The sequence below is a fragment of the Eschrichtius robustus genome, chromosome 5 (assembly GCF_028021215.1).
Source record: "Eschrichtius robustus isolate mEscRob2 chromosome 5, mEscRob2.pri, whole genome shotgun sequence".
Lineage (NCBI taxonomy): Eukaryota > Metazoa > Chordata > Mammalia > Artiodactyla > Eschrichtiidae > Eschrichtius > Eschrichtius robustus.
In genome coordinates this window covers 39,285,104-39,300,752 of record NC_090828.1, presented here as the reverse complement: position 1 = coordinate 39,300,752, position 15,649 = coordinate 39,285,104, and the positions used below count along the sequence as shown (strand labels likewise).

The 15,649-nt window shown below is 36.8% G+C and overlaps 1 protein-coding gene across 3 annotated transcripts in view; it reads right to left on the bottom strand.

Annotated features, from left to right (window-relative positions):
• The window catches only part of HECW2 (HECT, C2 and WW domain containing E3 ubiquitin protein ligase 2), a 407,924-nt gene that overhangs the window by 54,699 nt on the left and 337,576 nt on the right, over positions 1–15,649 (bottom strand). For all 3 annotated transcript variants that reach the window (XM_068544743.1, XM_068544742.1, XM_068544744.1), the window contains exons 18-19: positions 10,543–10,626; positions 4,438–4,547 (exon numbers count right to left, since the gene is read on the bottom strand). In XM_068544743.1, the coding sequence (XP_068400844.1) occupies positions 4,438–4,547; positions 10,543–10,626 (194 nt within the window). The remainder of the gene's footprint in view (positions 1–4,437; positions 4,548–10,542; positions 10,627–15,649) is intronic.

Here is a 15,649-nt window from a genome sequence, read left to right as displayed (position 1 = left end):
GATGGAGGGGGAAAGTGAGGAGGAAAGGAAGGGGGAGGGGAGGGGAAGGAAGAGAGAATATTTGTGAAAAGAGCAGAAGAGATAAGCAGCAGCTGGGATACTAAGACTTTGGAGGAAAAGAGGGGAAAAGAATGTCCTTAAGGAGGTGCACTGTGTGTTGAGAGAAATAACTGCCCTTAAGACAGCCTTCAGTAAAGACCCACATAGCTCTTCAGTGCTCTCTGGTCTGTTTTACTTCTCTTGAGTGTGATCTGGTGTTCTACTGGCTTCCAGAGTGTCCAGTTCTAGTCAAGTTATAACAGCTCTGTATGCTGATCCCCCCCGAACCATGAAATATCCTCAAGGCACTGTGTATAGGGAAGCAGGGAGAAGTATAATGTATTTATGAAAGAGTCTCAGCAAATGGTGGGTTAAACAAATTCTCAGATGTCTAATGTCACAGCTATGGTCACGTGGAAAATTCACATAAGTAAGCACATCTCCAACAATATTAGATAAATTAGGTGTTCTTGCATTTCAATTCCTAGAAATGTGCAGCTACAAAAAAGTCCTTAAATAAAATTCTGGGTCCTATATTTGGCATAATAAACCATATGGTAATTGGAAAGATCTTTTCCTTCTGGCATCGCTAAGGTTGGGACTGGCATTATAATGGTCCTAGAAAAACAAACCTTCACATTCCAAAATTTTGACAAATTTTAGGTGAGCACTCTAACAGCTGCAAAAAGCAGCGAGTCCAAGTTTCCAAAGCCCCTCTCTCTCCTGCACTTGAAAAGACATGTAAATGGGCTTGGAATGAGGAAAAATGTGGAAAGTTTAGCAGGTTCCTGGGTGTTCTGAAAGAAGATCATTAAAATTTACGATTGTCGTAATTTTTGCAATATTATTCTCATACCACTAAAAGGGATGAAATTCTAGTCACAAGAAGGAGGATCAGATAACTTGAAAAAATCTGTTAGAAATGTTTTCATAAGAACTTTAGGAGTACTGGCAGAAGAGGCTATTTTACTCAAAGAAACAGAAGATTCCTCCACAGGGTAAATGAGGCTAGTCCTGCCCTTGTTTCATGTGGAATTAGTTATAGTTACTTCCATTGATATTAGGCAGTACATCCCAATTTCAAGATCAAATAAAGTCCACTGAAATAGAGTAGGCCAAGAATATGGAGATGATTCTTCCTGAAAATTAAAACCACCACAAACACTGCTAGCAATTTAGATATATTTGGGTTAGACATGTCTTTGGAAAACGTTTAACTCTCAATCTGCTTCCAGAATGCACTTATTACCACCATGGGTTACTTATGTACATTTGTGATGCTACTTGAAAAGAAGAAACTTAGTCACCATTTAGAATATTCACAGAGCCTCAAAAGGGTCCAGCCCATCACCGAGAGTACATGCCTTTGCAGGGCTCAGAAGGGACAGAATCTGGTGATCTACCTTTTTCTCTAGGAGGAGGGGCCACAGAAAAGGTCTGGAAAAGAGAGCTTTGACTGAGCAATACTCCACAGAGCTTCATTCCTTTAGCCACAAAGCATGAGGTGGAGGGACAACCCATTTAAACCCCCTCGTAGGTTCTAGCTAAGATTAAGGCCAGTCAGAATGATTAAATATCTAGGCAGCCAGTTCTGCAAATATGAAATAGCTTCATATGTATCAGTTATTAGTGGTTCAAATACTGACAAATTAGACTTCTCAGATTTCCAGAAAGAGAGAAAAAGGGATAAACTAACATTTATTGGATGCTTGACATGTTTTAGGTACCAGGTGAGGCATTCTCCTCCAAATAACCATGGGAGGTGATTACTATCATTCCCATTTTAAGGAGAAAGAAATTCAAATTCAGGAAAGGAAGTAAACTGCCCAAAGTCACACACAGTTGGTAAATGACCGAGGCCAGCTGTGAATTCCATTAATTTTTCCCCTACACCTTTACACTTACCCGTAGAGCCATATACTTATTTTCTTTTCATCCTGTATCATCAAAATAAGTGTCCCTACTTTGTTCCAGAGCTGACCTGTGCTTTTGCCTCCAGTGTCCTGCCTTCCCACGGGCCTGTGCTGTGCTGACCACTGCTTCTTCGCCCCATTCAACAAACCACTTTCCTTCCACCCACACTATCTGACCTCCGCACACACATGCTCAACTTCCCCATCCTAAAACCCCTTCCTTAATTCCTCTTCTAAGTACTGCCTTATTTTGCTTCACTTCCATATTTCATGGAGAGAATATTTTTCATGCCTGTTTTCTACTTTACATCTTCTAGCATCCTGTAACTGGTAACATTCCAGTTCATGACCTATTAATTCATAGAAACTGCTTTGGCAAAGGCCACATATAACTTCATGATTTTCAAATCTAATGGCCTCTTCTCAGGCCTCATCCTTCTTGACTCCTTTGAACACCTGGCCCTGTTGGCCACTCCTTCCTTCTTGAAACATGGCTTCCCCGAAAAGACTTTCCTAGTTCTCTTCCAAAATCCACTGGCTCTCTCACTTTCACTTGCACCCTCAGCCCCTCCCTTAAATATTGGGGTTACTCAGGTCACCATCCCCTATTTTCTCTTCTTTTCACTGACCTGTCCTCCCTACTTCCTCTATCTACCCAATGGGCTTCAACTGCCGCCAGCACACCTGTATTCCTAGCTGCTAACCTCCCCTGAGCTCCAAGACTCTGTTTCCAGTTGTCTTTGGGTTTCCATCTCCAGTTGGATGGCCCAAAGATTCTTCAACAAAACATGTCTCAAACCAGCCTCCTTTCACCTCTCCTCTCCAGTCTAACCTTTTTCCTTTCTTGGTAAATGGTGTTACCATCTGTCTTAGCAGTCTATGAGTTGAGAACCTTAGAATTTGCCTTGACTCTTCCCTACTTGGACTTAAAGTTCTAGAATCTCTACATCCAACATAGCCTTTGAATTAACGCCCTTTTCTCTATCACCGTTAGTCCAGCCCTTATCATGTCACCTGGGTTAATGCAACAGCCTCCCAGATGGTTTCTCTAACTTTAGTCTCTCGTCTTCTAATACATCCTCCACATGGCCACCAAACTGAACTTTATAAAACAGGATATTCCTGTTTATAAATTTTCAGTGGCTCCACATGGAGTACAAAGTAATGCTTCAGTGGCCAACCAACTCTAGCCTATCTTTCCAACCTGAGCTTTGAGAGCTTGCCTTTACTTGTATCTATTAATTTGTCCTAAACTACTTTCATGCTTCTGTGGCTTAGCTCATGCTACTCCTTAGAATGTCCTCGTTCCTTTGGTCCACCTGGTAAAATCCTATTCATCATTCTTCAAGGCTTCCCTTTATACCTGTTGTCTTCACCTTTCCCCAAACACCCCACCCCCATCTTGAATGAAGAATTGTTCCCACATCTGTGTTCCCATACATTTCTTCATTATAGGACTAAACACAGAGCTTTTGGAGTCACTTGTTGACTTACTGCCCCACCGTGAATTTTCAAAGGCAGAGACTGTATTATTCATCTTTATAGAACCAGGGTCTAATTCAGGGCTTGGATCATAGCTGGATGCTCAATAAATCTCTGTTAAATGAACAAATTAATAGACCTTTTTCTGTTTGCGGTATTCAGTTAGGCTGTAGCTTCACTATGATACCAATATATGAAAACAGGTGTTATATATCAGAGAACATAGAGCAGCTTTTAGTGACACATACGGAGTTTGGATTTCTATTAAAATAGTTTTAAATTCTGATAACTGCTACAGTGTGAACAATATATGGCTTATAATAAGGATAAATAGAGCTGATGTTCTGTCAACATCATGACTACCTTCCTTAAAAAGAAACTCATTTGCTAAGCTGCATTATCTACTATTTATTCATTCATCCATTCATTCCTCCATTCACACCATACACCTTTCAAAAAGAATTTAAACTTAAAATTTTTAGTTAATTTCATCTATCAGCATGTTCTACCTGCTCACGTACTTCTGGTCTTCCTATCTAATGCAATTAGTAACTACTGAAGGGAAAAAAATTATCCAAGACCATTAAACTGATTAATTCTAATTCTATAATATTTCTTGAAAATAGAGATTTCTCTTTATTATTCTTTGAATCAATCTCCTAACTAGAACTTTTTAAATCCAAAAAGCTAACATAGTATTTTGTGCCCTAATATTTTCCAAGATATATTAAGCACTACATAACATAATGAAAAGTAAATTCTACATCTGAGTATTTCATACTGCTAACATTTATATCCTATTTTGGAATGTCATTATTTTCCTGTCAAAATAAATCCCCATGGAAACAAGCCAGTTTTAAGAGACAGGAAGTACCACAGAATATGTACCTGTGCTAACAGTACAGATGTACCCAAAGTGTTCCCTTACTGTCCTTTATGAGGACAGAACATGTGACTTCAGGGCTCACTCCTCAGAGAAATGGCAGGCAGCTGGTGGACTCACCTGGCGAGTTCTGGGGAGAGGACACAGGAGAGCCACGTGGGGACTGACAGTAGCTGGGATGGAGTAAGGCATGTGGAGGCACATATGACATTATCTCTTCTTCAAATAAACTGGGGAAAGACAAGAAATAAAATGCATACTTCAGCCAAAGAGGTGGGTAAATGCCTTGTTTCCGCAATGAGTAAGTCAATCTCTTGCTCCGACCAATTTCATCTGAGGTCCAGTGCACGTCCCAAAGAAAGCACCTGTCCCCTTTCTCCTGCAGGTAATTCGTGGGACAAAAACAGTTGGCTCTTGCATCTTTTGTGAAACCTGTAGTTATTTGCCTGTTTTCCTACCAACTTTGGACAGCATGATTTCTATTTTGTTACTTTAAATGAGTTTGAGTTTGCACGTTTCATCTGAAAATAGCCTGGGCTTTCACGTCTAGGAATAAGAGCCAAACACAAGAGACAATGTTTATTGAAGACCCATAGTAAATACACAAAGTATGTTCATACCTTCATTCCAAGACACATACAACATGGTCTCAGCCTTCAAAGAGCTCGGGATTTCATTGGAGAATTAAAAGCAAAATAAAACAAAACACCTCTTAAATAATTACAACTGCTAAATAATAAGCTTCCTCATTTAGTCTGGCTTTATAATGTTTTTCAAATGTGAGGATTTTGATGTTATTCAACCTAGTGTCTTCTTTCTCCTCCATACTGAAATTTCTGTTTCTAATACTCTCCTAAAAGATAGTAACCAGGGATCTGAGATCTTGGAATCCTAGACTTTTCATTAACTGTTATGATAAAGAAATGTACTACTGATTATCAAATATACAAACACTTGACAAAATAGAATCAACAACATAAGTAAGAGTACTTGTGTTTTTAAATTAAGAGTAGAAGTAGCTTTCCCTCAAACTTGGTCACATCTAGAAACCTGCTACTTGTTTTCAAAAAACATTGAGAAAAAGTGGCAACAGTTTAGTCTTGCGGAGATTTAAGGAAAGAACTCCTAAGAGTTATAGCACTGGCTTTCCACTGAGGCTATTTTGCCCTTCCTCACACTCTGTGGGGACATCACACAATGTCTGAGGACGTTTTTGGTTGTCGTAACTGGGAGAAGGGGTGCTTTTGGCATCTAATGGGTAGAGGCCAGGATGCTGATAAACATCTTACAAGGCACAGAATAGCTCCCTGAAACAAAGACACAGCCAGCCCAAAATGTGAATACTTTTAAGGCTGAGGGACCCTGGGTTACAGCAATGCAATAACAACTTGATAATTCTTTCTCTGGTTCTTCATTCACCTGCACACGTCTGCTAAACCACTATAAACCACTATCACAAAAACATTTTTAGACACCATAGTTTTTTAAGCCATCTTCCCACTCTTAAACTATAAAAGTCAAAAGATTTAGAAACAGAAGCAATAAGTAATTGTATTTGTAATACCAAATTAAGCCCTGAAACAGTCAATTCTCTTTCTCAATAAATCAATAACCATTGGAATAATGTGAATTTTAAGTTGATTGCTAAGGAAAAATGCCATATAAACAGTTGATACCATAAAGGTCTAGAAATTCATAGCTAAATTAATTGAAAAGTAGGAATTAGCACCCTCTCCTCAAACATCTATACATGTGTCCTTTGCTCTATGACACTTACTTCCTTTAAATACAACCAATATGCAGAAATCGTTCTTACCAAGAGAGAAATTTTTTTACTTGAAATATTTAGTATAGGAGAGATAGCGAATAACATAAAAACACTCAATACATATCATCCAGGATTAGTACATGTTAACCCTATTACTTTTGCTTCAAACACACATGCATACTTAGGGATGTGTATATATCTATATATAGATGTATCTATATATCTGTGTGTATGCATGTTATGTATATGAAGTCCCTTTTGAGTGCCTCTATCATGACTTTAACATATCCTTCCATAGTCTGATATTTTGCAACATACGTACAGACGAACAATATACAGTTTTGCCTTATGCGCTAAAAATTTTTTTAAATACTTTATAAGTATATTGAATTCTTGAACTTTTTTTATTCAACAATATATTTCTGGTATCTGTCTGTGTTGATATATAAGGGTCTAGTTTACTACTTTTACCTGCTATGTAGTATTCCATTCTATTAATGTACTAGTCTATTTATCCATACCTTTCTTGACAAATATTGACTTTTTTCCCAACTGTGTGCTTTTTATCAATAATGGTGCAATGAATATCCTGTATGTATCACCTTGTATACATGTAATACAGTTTCTTAGTGTAAATATGGTATATATCTAAAAGCAGAGTTGCTCAGTCATAGTGTATATATCTTTTTTTTTAATAGATCTTTATTGGAGTATAATTGTTTCACAATACTGTTAGTTTCTTTTGTACAACAAAGTGAATCAGTCATATGCAGACATATATCCCCATATCCCCTCCCTCTTGAGCCTCCCTCCCACCCTCCTAATCCCACGTCTCTATGTCATCGCAAAGCACTGAGCTGATCTCCCTGTGCTATGCTGCTGCTTCCCAGTAGTTAACTATTTTACATTCGGTAGATGTTGATGCTATTCTCACTTCGCCCCAGCTTCCCCCTCCCTTACCGTGTCCTCAAGTCCATTCTCTATGTCTACATCTTTATTCCTGCCCTGCCACTAGGTTCATCAGTACCTTTTTTTTTAGATTCCATATATATATGTTAGCATACGGTATTTGTTTTTCTCCTTCTGACTTATTTCACTCTGTATGACAGACTCTATGTCCATCCACCTCACTGCAAATAACTCAGTTTCGTTTCCTTTTATGGCTGAGTAATATTCCATTGTATATATGTGCCATACCTTCTTTATCCATTCATCTGTCAATGGACACTTAGGTTGCTTCCATGTCCTGGCTATTGTAAACAGTGTTGCAATGAACACTGTGGTACATGTCTCTTTTTGAATTATGGTGTTCTCAGGGTATATGCCAGTAGTGGGATTGCTGGGTCATATGTTAGCTCTATTTTTAGTTTTTTAAGGAACCTCCATACTGTTCTCCATAGTGGCTGTATCAATTTACATTCCCACCAACAGTGCAGGAGGGTTCCTTTTTCACCACACCCTCCCCAGCATTTACTGTTTCTAGATTTTTTTATAATGGGCATTCTGACTGGTGTGAGGTGATAGCTCATTGTAGTTCTGATTTGTATTTCTCTAACAATTAGTGATGTTGAGCATCTTTTCATATGCCTCTTGGCCATCTGTATGTCTTCTTTGGTGAAATGTCTATTTAGATCTTCTGCCCAATTTTTAATTGAATTGTTTGTTTTTCTGATATTGAGCTCCAGGATAGCTAAAAGCAGCGTTGCTCACTCACAGTGTATATGTCTTTTTAACTGTACAAGATATTGTCAAATTGTCCTCCAAAGAGGTTGTAGAAATTGCAATCCACCGAGTCCAGAAAATATGGAGTTCCTACTTCTCACTTGGTATTACCAGCTTTTTTGATTTTTTCAAATTTAATAGTATGAAATAGTATCTCAATATTTGAAATTGCATTTTATGATTACTAGCATCTTTCCATGAGTTTATTGGCTATTCATGTTTCAATTCCTTTGAAATGCCTTTTTATATTCTTTATCCATTTTTCTTTTGGGTTATTTTCTTTCAAATTGATTTAAAGGCATGCTTTATGTATTCATGATATCTTTGTTTTATGTGTTGTGAATATATTCTTCTAGTTTGTTGCCTTTTTTATGCCTTTATATGTGGTGTCTTTCATTACATAAAATTAAGAATACTAATGTAGCCAAATTTATCAGTCATTTCCTATATAAGCTCTGTTAAAGGCACACTTCTTACATTAGTTGAGTTAGTGACAGAATACATGAAATAGAATAACCAATAACAAATACAACAAAGTTATTTTAAAATTCTTGAGTTTTGTAATAGCTGTATTGGAAAATAACCTTACATGGGTTTATTTTAAAATGAATAATTTCCTAGAGCTATATCATTTCTACATTGCAGCTTGCTGATATTCAAGTCCATTTGTACCAGGAGTGACTTTCCTTTTTAAGAAATAGACAATGTATATAAGTAAAAATTAAATAAGATACAAGGATATAATGTACAGCACAGGAAATATAGCCAATATTTTTATAATAACTTTAAGTGGACTATAATCTATAAAAACATTGAATCATTATGTTGTACACCTAAAATAAATATAGCATTATAAATCAATTATACTTTAATAAAAATATTTTTATTAAAATGTAATTCACATACTACAAAATTCACCCAAGAAAATAAATATTTTTAAATAGAAAAAAGAAAGAAAGAGAAGTATAAAAACAGAAACAGAGACTCCATCTACATATCCAGCAAGTCCACTGCCTGAGTTTATAGTTACTGATTCAAATGACTCAAACTCCAAAGTAAAATAAAAAATAAAGAGCTGAGAATATCCCAAAATGTTTCAATAATCATTAAATATTATTTATTAAGCAAGCACATGTAATATATTGTGTCACAGCGTACAACTATTTGCTCATCCAAATGAAGTAAAAGTCTAGAATTAAATAACATCATTTGTCATTTGTATGTAATAATTATAAAGCTACTATATGTAAGTAAATTTCTCACACTTCTCCAAAGGCTCAACTTCAGAAAACATGCTTATTTTCCCAAAAGGGCAAAAATGTAGCCTTGCTCTTTATATATAAATCAGTTTTCAAATATTTTAAAATTCAACCACATAACATATAGAAATTCATGCCAACTGTGGTGTTTAACACTGTACAAATATTATAAACTATATTTTAACTCAAAATATTTAGGACTATACCATCTAAAGATTATTTAACTAAGGACAGGTGAACAATAATCATGATTTCTGTTTTGCAATCATTTTCGTTTTTACTAACTCCAAAAGTAGAATTCTTTAAATAAAAAAACACAGACTTCTAGAATGAACCAAGAGAGTCCTATCCCAGCCAGAATTCTGTAATAAATGTTACTACTTTATCAACAACCAAACTATGGTAGAAACATCATACTCCATATTAATTGCCCAAGAGTCTTCATGAGTATCTAGCATGCTACATCCTGCTTTCAGAACTGCCAGAACACCACAAGTTGAGGGTCACCACCTGGGCTGAGAAGTGACGCCCAACCACCAATACAACTTGTTCAGGATAAAATGAAGTGAAATATCTATGGAAAGTGATTATATCCCTTTGAATTATGCTCCAACCACAGAGTAAAAGAAAATAACTTTTTGGCTTTAGTTTTACAAATATGGCAACTATCGAGCACGCAGTAGAAATGGTTAGAGTTAAGATTATCATGAATAATATGAATGAGACTATTAACACTTTGAGATAAATAAAACATTGCTGATATGGCCAAGCATGACTTCCCTTTAAGCCTATGGAGGTTATAGTAGTAGGTGCCCCAGTCACTAGGTACAGCAAAGCATTATTTTACTCTGATCTCCTACATTGGAGAGACAATATCAAAAATGAAAAAGCCTCTTGAAAACTTGCCATTCTAAGCTACTCTAAAGTTTAAAACTAAAGCTCACCTAACCATCAGAAAAGAAAATATAATTGGTCAGTATTAGGAAGGTCTATCAAGTTGGCAGTGAGTACCAGTGACCAAATTTCAACTTTCTTATCTGATTTCCCATCTTAAATTCTCAAAACCATAAAGTAAATAGATAACGTCAAATCAGCAAACAGGGACAAAACAGCTTTTGAGAAAAAAATTTGGGATGAAAATATAAGTACAACCTCTCTTCTACTCTGATGAGGCAAGCCAGGTATAACCTCCTGCTCCATTCTGTGATGGGACATTCTACTCATCGGCCTCTACAGACTTTCCGTTCTCCAATACCACCTCCTTTGCCAGCAGGGTGAGAACAAAATCAAACTGATTCCAGTGATAAGAAATGAAATCTGAAATGAATTATCACTAAATCAGCATCTTATACCTTCAACATGAGTATTCCACGAGTCTTTAAGAATATAGGTTGCCAATACTGGCACGTTATTTTCTAAAATGCTCCACGACGTCTGACGATAGGAGACTTCCCACTTCAAGAAGCGGTTACGTACCTCAGCAACATAACAAGGTCGGCATCACTTGAAAGACGCACCAATCCTGGGGTCCCTTCAGTTCGGATAAATTGGATCTTCTCCCTATTCAAGCAAAGAAACAGCTCAAATATGTGTAGTAGACTTTTGGGACATAACTCAGTAGTTTAGGCACCATTTTTTTTTAAACAATGGTCACAACATTTTTGGGGGGACTATTATATGGCAGCTACTGTGCCCTAGGAATACACATCCAAGAAAAACGTGGTCCTTGCCTTCAAGGAGGACCTCGCAAGCATGAACATCACCCAGTTCTAACAATGCCAAAAAAAATTATTTTATTGCTTTCACCTTTTGCTGCCTAAATACTACTGTGGGTAGCAGCACCATCCAACCAATAAAACTCAGTTTCTGCTTTGAGTTAAAGCCTTGTTGTGGGCTTGAATCTAAGCAACAGTCTGGACCATTCAGGCTGATTCTCTCTTATTCCAAAAAGGGAGTGTGTAGGGATATTCATTTATTTTCCTCAGGATATACCTCTACATTATGTGTAATGAGTACATTCCTACTTGGAAGCAGGTAGTATCTATAAATTATATATTCAATATAAAAGCATATGGCCCTCTCAAATAACTGAAACCTAAACCATTTTCAGTTACTACAGTTGGTGAAATAGATTGTGCGTATACTTGTGCAAATGTACATATACATACACACACCAAACGCAACGATGTGAGATATCTGGACCATTATTTTATTATAGTTATATGTGATAACACCAGTTTTTGTTTGTTTGATAAGTCATCATTTTGCTAGTTTCAATTCTTTGTATGAATATAAATTCAGTAAAAATTTTTCCTGGTTGCTTCCCCTCATTTACATCATGCCATTTCAAAGCACACCATATCAATTTTGATAAGATGAGGACAAAAAATAAGAACATAAACTATGGTACTGAAAGCATTACATTTGATAGGAACATAGGGGCCAACACAAGTATACAATTTTACTCTAAGTGCTAATGACAATATATTCTGATTCCTGTATACTATGAAACAAAATATCAATCTCTGATGTAAGTATTTAGATTTAGTTCTTTTCCATAGAGCATCTTGTTTTCCTATTTGATATTTACACAAAGCTCTAATGAATTTTATATTCCCAAATTTCAAATTCTAATTCAATTGCATGCAGGCTTGAAAGTAATGAGGTGAAAGGCAAGGTTTAATTGTTGAGATGAAAAATTCCCTAATGTACAGAAAAGTCAACTGATATGCTCTTAGCCACACAGCTTACTGGAAATGATAAACAGAGTTTAGTCCTAGGCTTCTTCTGCCTAGATCCATTTTACATAACCTGTTAGCATACGATGCACCTAATATTTGATATTATCAACTTTTCTTTTTGGTCCTTTATTGCCAGTAGCAATATTATATGTTTTATATAATTTTTATATGATCTAATTTTATAATATGAAATTTTATATTATAGCTATATTATATATTATATAGTAGCTAGCTACTGGCAATATAGATACAGATACAGATATAGCTATACATATAGATGAATGGCAGACATATATATAAAGAAACTATTCAGAAGAGAAAGTCCAGCCTCTCCTCTCTGCTTAAGGTTATTTCAGTCTGAAGTCTCAAATCAAGCAGAACATTTTTCCTCGAGTGTTACAATCATATGTCTGAAGCACATGACGGAAACCAAGGCCCATTATCTGGTAAATGGTTTTTTGATAAGAGACGTAAAAGTTAGTTTAAAGAAAGCTAAATTAGAGAAAAGTTATCTTGGAGAAAAAAATGAACTTGACCAAAGAAGTACTCTTATAAGGGTCAGTAACAATATGCTTTGGGGGCTTCCCTGGTGGCGCAGTGGTTGAGAATCTGCCTGCCAATGCAGGGGACACGGGTTCGAGCCCTGGTCTGGGAGGATCCCACATGCCGCGGAGCAACTAGGCCCGTGAGCCACAACTACTGAGCCTGCGCGTCTGGAGCTTGTGCTCCGCAACAAGAGAGGCCGCGATAGTGAGAGGCCCGTGCACCGCGATGAAGAGTGGCCCCCGCTTGCCGCAACTAGAGAAAGCCCTCGCACAGAAACGAAGACCCAACACAGCCATAAATAAATAAATAAACAATAAAAATAAAGGAATTCCTTAAAAAGAAAACCAAAAAACAATATGCTTTGATCTTGAAGAATCAAAAGCTGTCTCCAATAAATACACAGTTTATCTCCTTAGTCTATCACCACAAAGAACGAGGCAAACCGAACACAACGAGAAAAGAAACGGGCTGAGCACTGTCCTCCACTCCTTTAACTGGAACCACACAGAAGGGGTTGAGTGATCAAAGAGATAGCATGCTCCGGACTATGGCTTGTATGTATCCTGTGATAGCCTGTGAATAAGGAACAGATCATAGCTTCCTGAGTCAGAAGGATGACAGGGTGAGGGAAGGAAAGGGAAAGACACCAGAGTAAACATGCCAATTGGGAAACTTTTCATCATTTTCCAGATATTACCTAATGAGGCAGTGAAGGCAACTGGTCTGATTCTTTGGGCCAGAACATACCAGAGGCAGGCTGAGACTAGTTCTCTATGGGCCCAGCTAATTTATCACAATGGCAAGTAATGGGTCATGTGCTTCCGGAACAAGACACTGGAGCATTTTATCTGATGTACATCACACCACTAAGGACTTTATTATATTAATATGCGTTCATTCAGCAAACATTTTCTGAGTGCCTACTGTGTGCTGGGCATGGTACCACATACTGGGAATCCAACTGGGTGTAAGACACAGCCCCTTTCTCAAAGAGTTCATGGTGCAGTGGAAGAGAGACAGTCCATGGGCAATTCCAGTATGACACGAAAATATTTAAATTATTCCATTCACTTAACTGAGCTCTGTTTAGGCCTTATACCCACTCTTCTTCTAATAAGTCCTTCATAAAGTTATTTCACGTAGAAACAAAGAAGGCATTGGTTTATTGACTGTCAAGAAAGCAGATCAAGGCTGAGGAAGAAAAATAAGTCAGTAGCTATCCTCAGAAATGTCACCAATCTTTCCTGAAGGGGAAAAAACGGGAACCACTCCTCGGTTATCAGGTCCTTGCCCAATATTCTACAGGCCGGTATTTCTTAAACTGGCATCATTGCCTACTAGAAATCTACAGACATAATCTTGAGTTCTGGGAGAATTTTAAAATGCTGTGTTTTTACTTTGATGATCAAAACTGCTAACATGAGGTAAGCTATTTTGGACAATCTAGACGACATTCATGACTCAACATTACTAAGTGACTTCACCTCCCATGTTTGCATTTACAAAACACTTGTTGCCAAGTGATCAGAGGCGAACGTTCAGGGTGTTGATGAGCAGGGCCTTGATATTAAATATGGTAACAGTCCCTGTCTGCTACTCACATGCAATTCTTTCACCATTTAAAAAGACAAAACTTTTCTTTGGAAGTATTAATTTGCAAATTAAATGATCATGATGAAGTGAGACAAGGTAAAGTATGTATAAATTGCCATAGGTTAAAGAGAAAACAAAATAAATGGACTTAAGAAGTGAATTATGCCATTTATGCTAAATAAAGCAAAAAAGATGTTATGGTTTATTCTAAGAACAAAAGTTTTAATATAGTTTAGAAGTAGAAAAGTGGCGGTAGAATCATCACAGGGTACGTTTAATGATATATTTTTCTTCAGTATTGTACTTGGGGGTGCACCATTAAATGAACTTGGCTCTTCACATAGATAAAAATAAGCTATTTGTTAAGAAAGAAAAGTGATGACCACAATAATGCCACAGATGCATGATATACCCTTAGATGCAAAATCAAAAGAATCAAGTCATAACACAAGTGAAACCAAAAGCACAAATGTATCTTTCCACTGACACTGGTCTCAACATTGGTGATCTGGCTTCTGAGAAACAAAACCTCCTCACGATATCATTAATTCAAATGTTATTTTTTTAGTTTTTACTTAATTTATATTTCTTCTGGTTTTATAGCTTATAAAAGCTGTAAGGATAAGAAGTTTATGCATATTTTATATTTGTACACATTTAAGTTTCATTAAAATAAAAGTGGTTAAAATCACCATTGTAGATCTGCAATGCTTCTTTTCCTTTTAGGATGGAAAATAACAGATTTGGCTCCTAAAAAATTTCCATGAGTCCACCCAGTGTCTGAAATAAACATAACAAGTTTGAGAAATGTTGTTGATGATTCATATGACTCTGATTAGAGGGACATTTGAAAGTTACATTAATATATTTATTCAAGTTTATTTTATAAATTTATAGAGTTAGAAGGAATCCGTGGCAGTCCTCTAATTTCTTTCTTTACTGCCATCACCGTAATGAAGAAATTCTATTCAATTTTAGTGGTTTATAATGAGAATTAAGATTATATTCAAACAACATTTTATCATTTGACCGTCTCTGCATGGGCATGTTTCTCACTGTGCCCTTTACAGCACATTCCAGCATTTCCTCCACCGCACTTTCTCACACGGCCACTCAGTTATAACTTCAGTTCCTTTTGAATTGTGAGATTCTGGAGGGCAAAAGCCCTTCCCCCTTTATCTTTGTGCCTCCAAGTACCTAGCTCTATGCTGTGCACACAAGAAGTGCTCAGTAAAATCAAACCAGGCACATGATCAGTTAACACCAAAACAGATTTGGCTCCTAACAAATTTCCCTGTGTCCAACTCAGTATTTGGAATAAACTTATATTTATAGCATTTTTTGTTGTGGTGGAGAAAAGAGAATCAGAAAGCTAACATTAGATTATTTACTAAAACAGAACCCAATGTAGGAAGCGCAAAGACAGGTAAAGGCAACCTCTTAATAAGAAAACACAGCTGTTATAACTAAGAGATTTATACAGATGCTAGACTGTACACATAGTGACAACCTCAGGAAAACGTCGCTGGCTATTGCTGTCTCTCAGATGCCCATGGCCTTCAGACCTTGGTAACCACTTCCTCCAGTGCATAGAATCTCCCCAGAAGATCACCTCAAGCAGAAGATCATCTGAGGATAAGGAACATAGTCTCAAGACCAGAATTCCCACAGAAAATACCCTCATTGAAACCAACCAACATTTT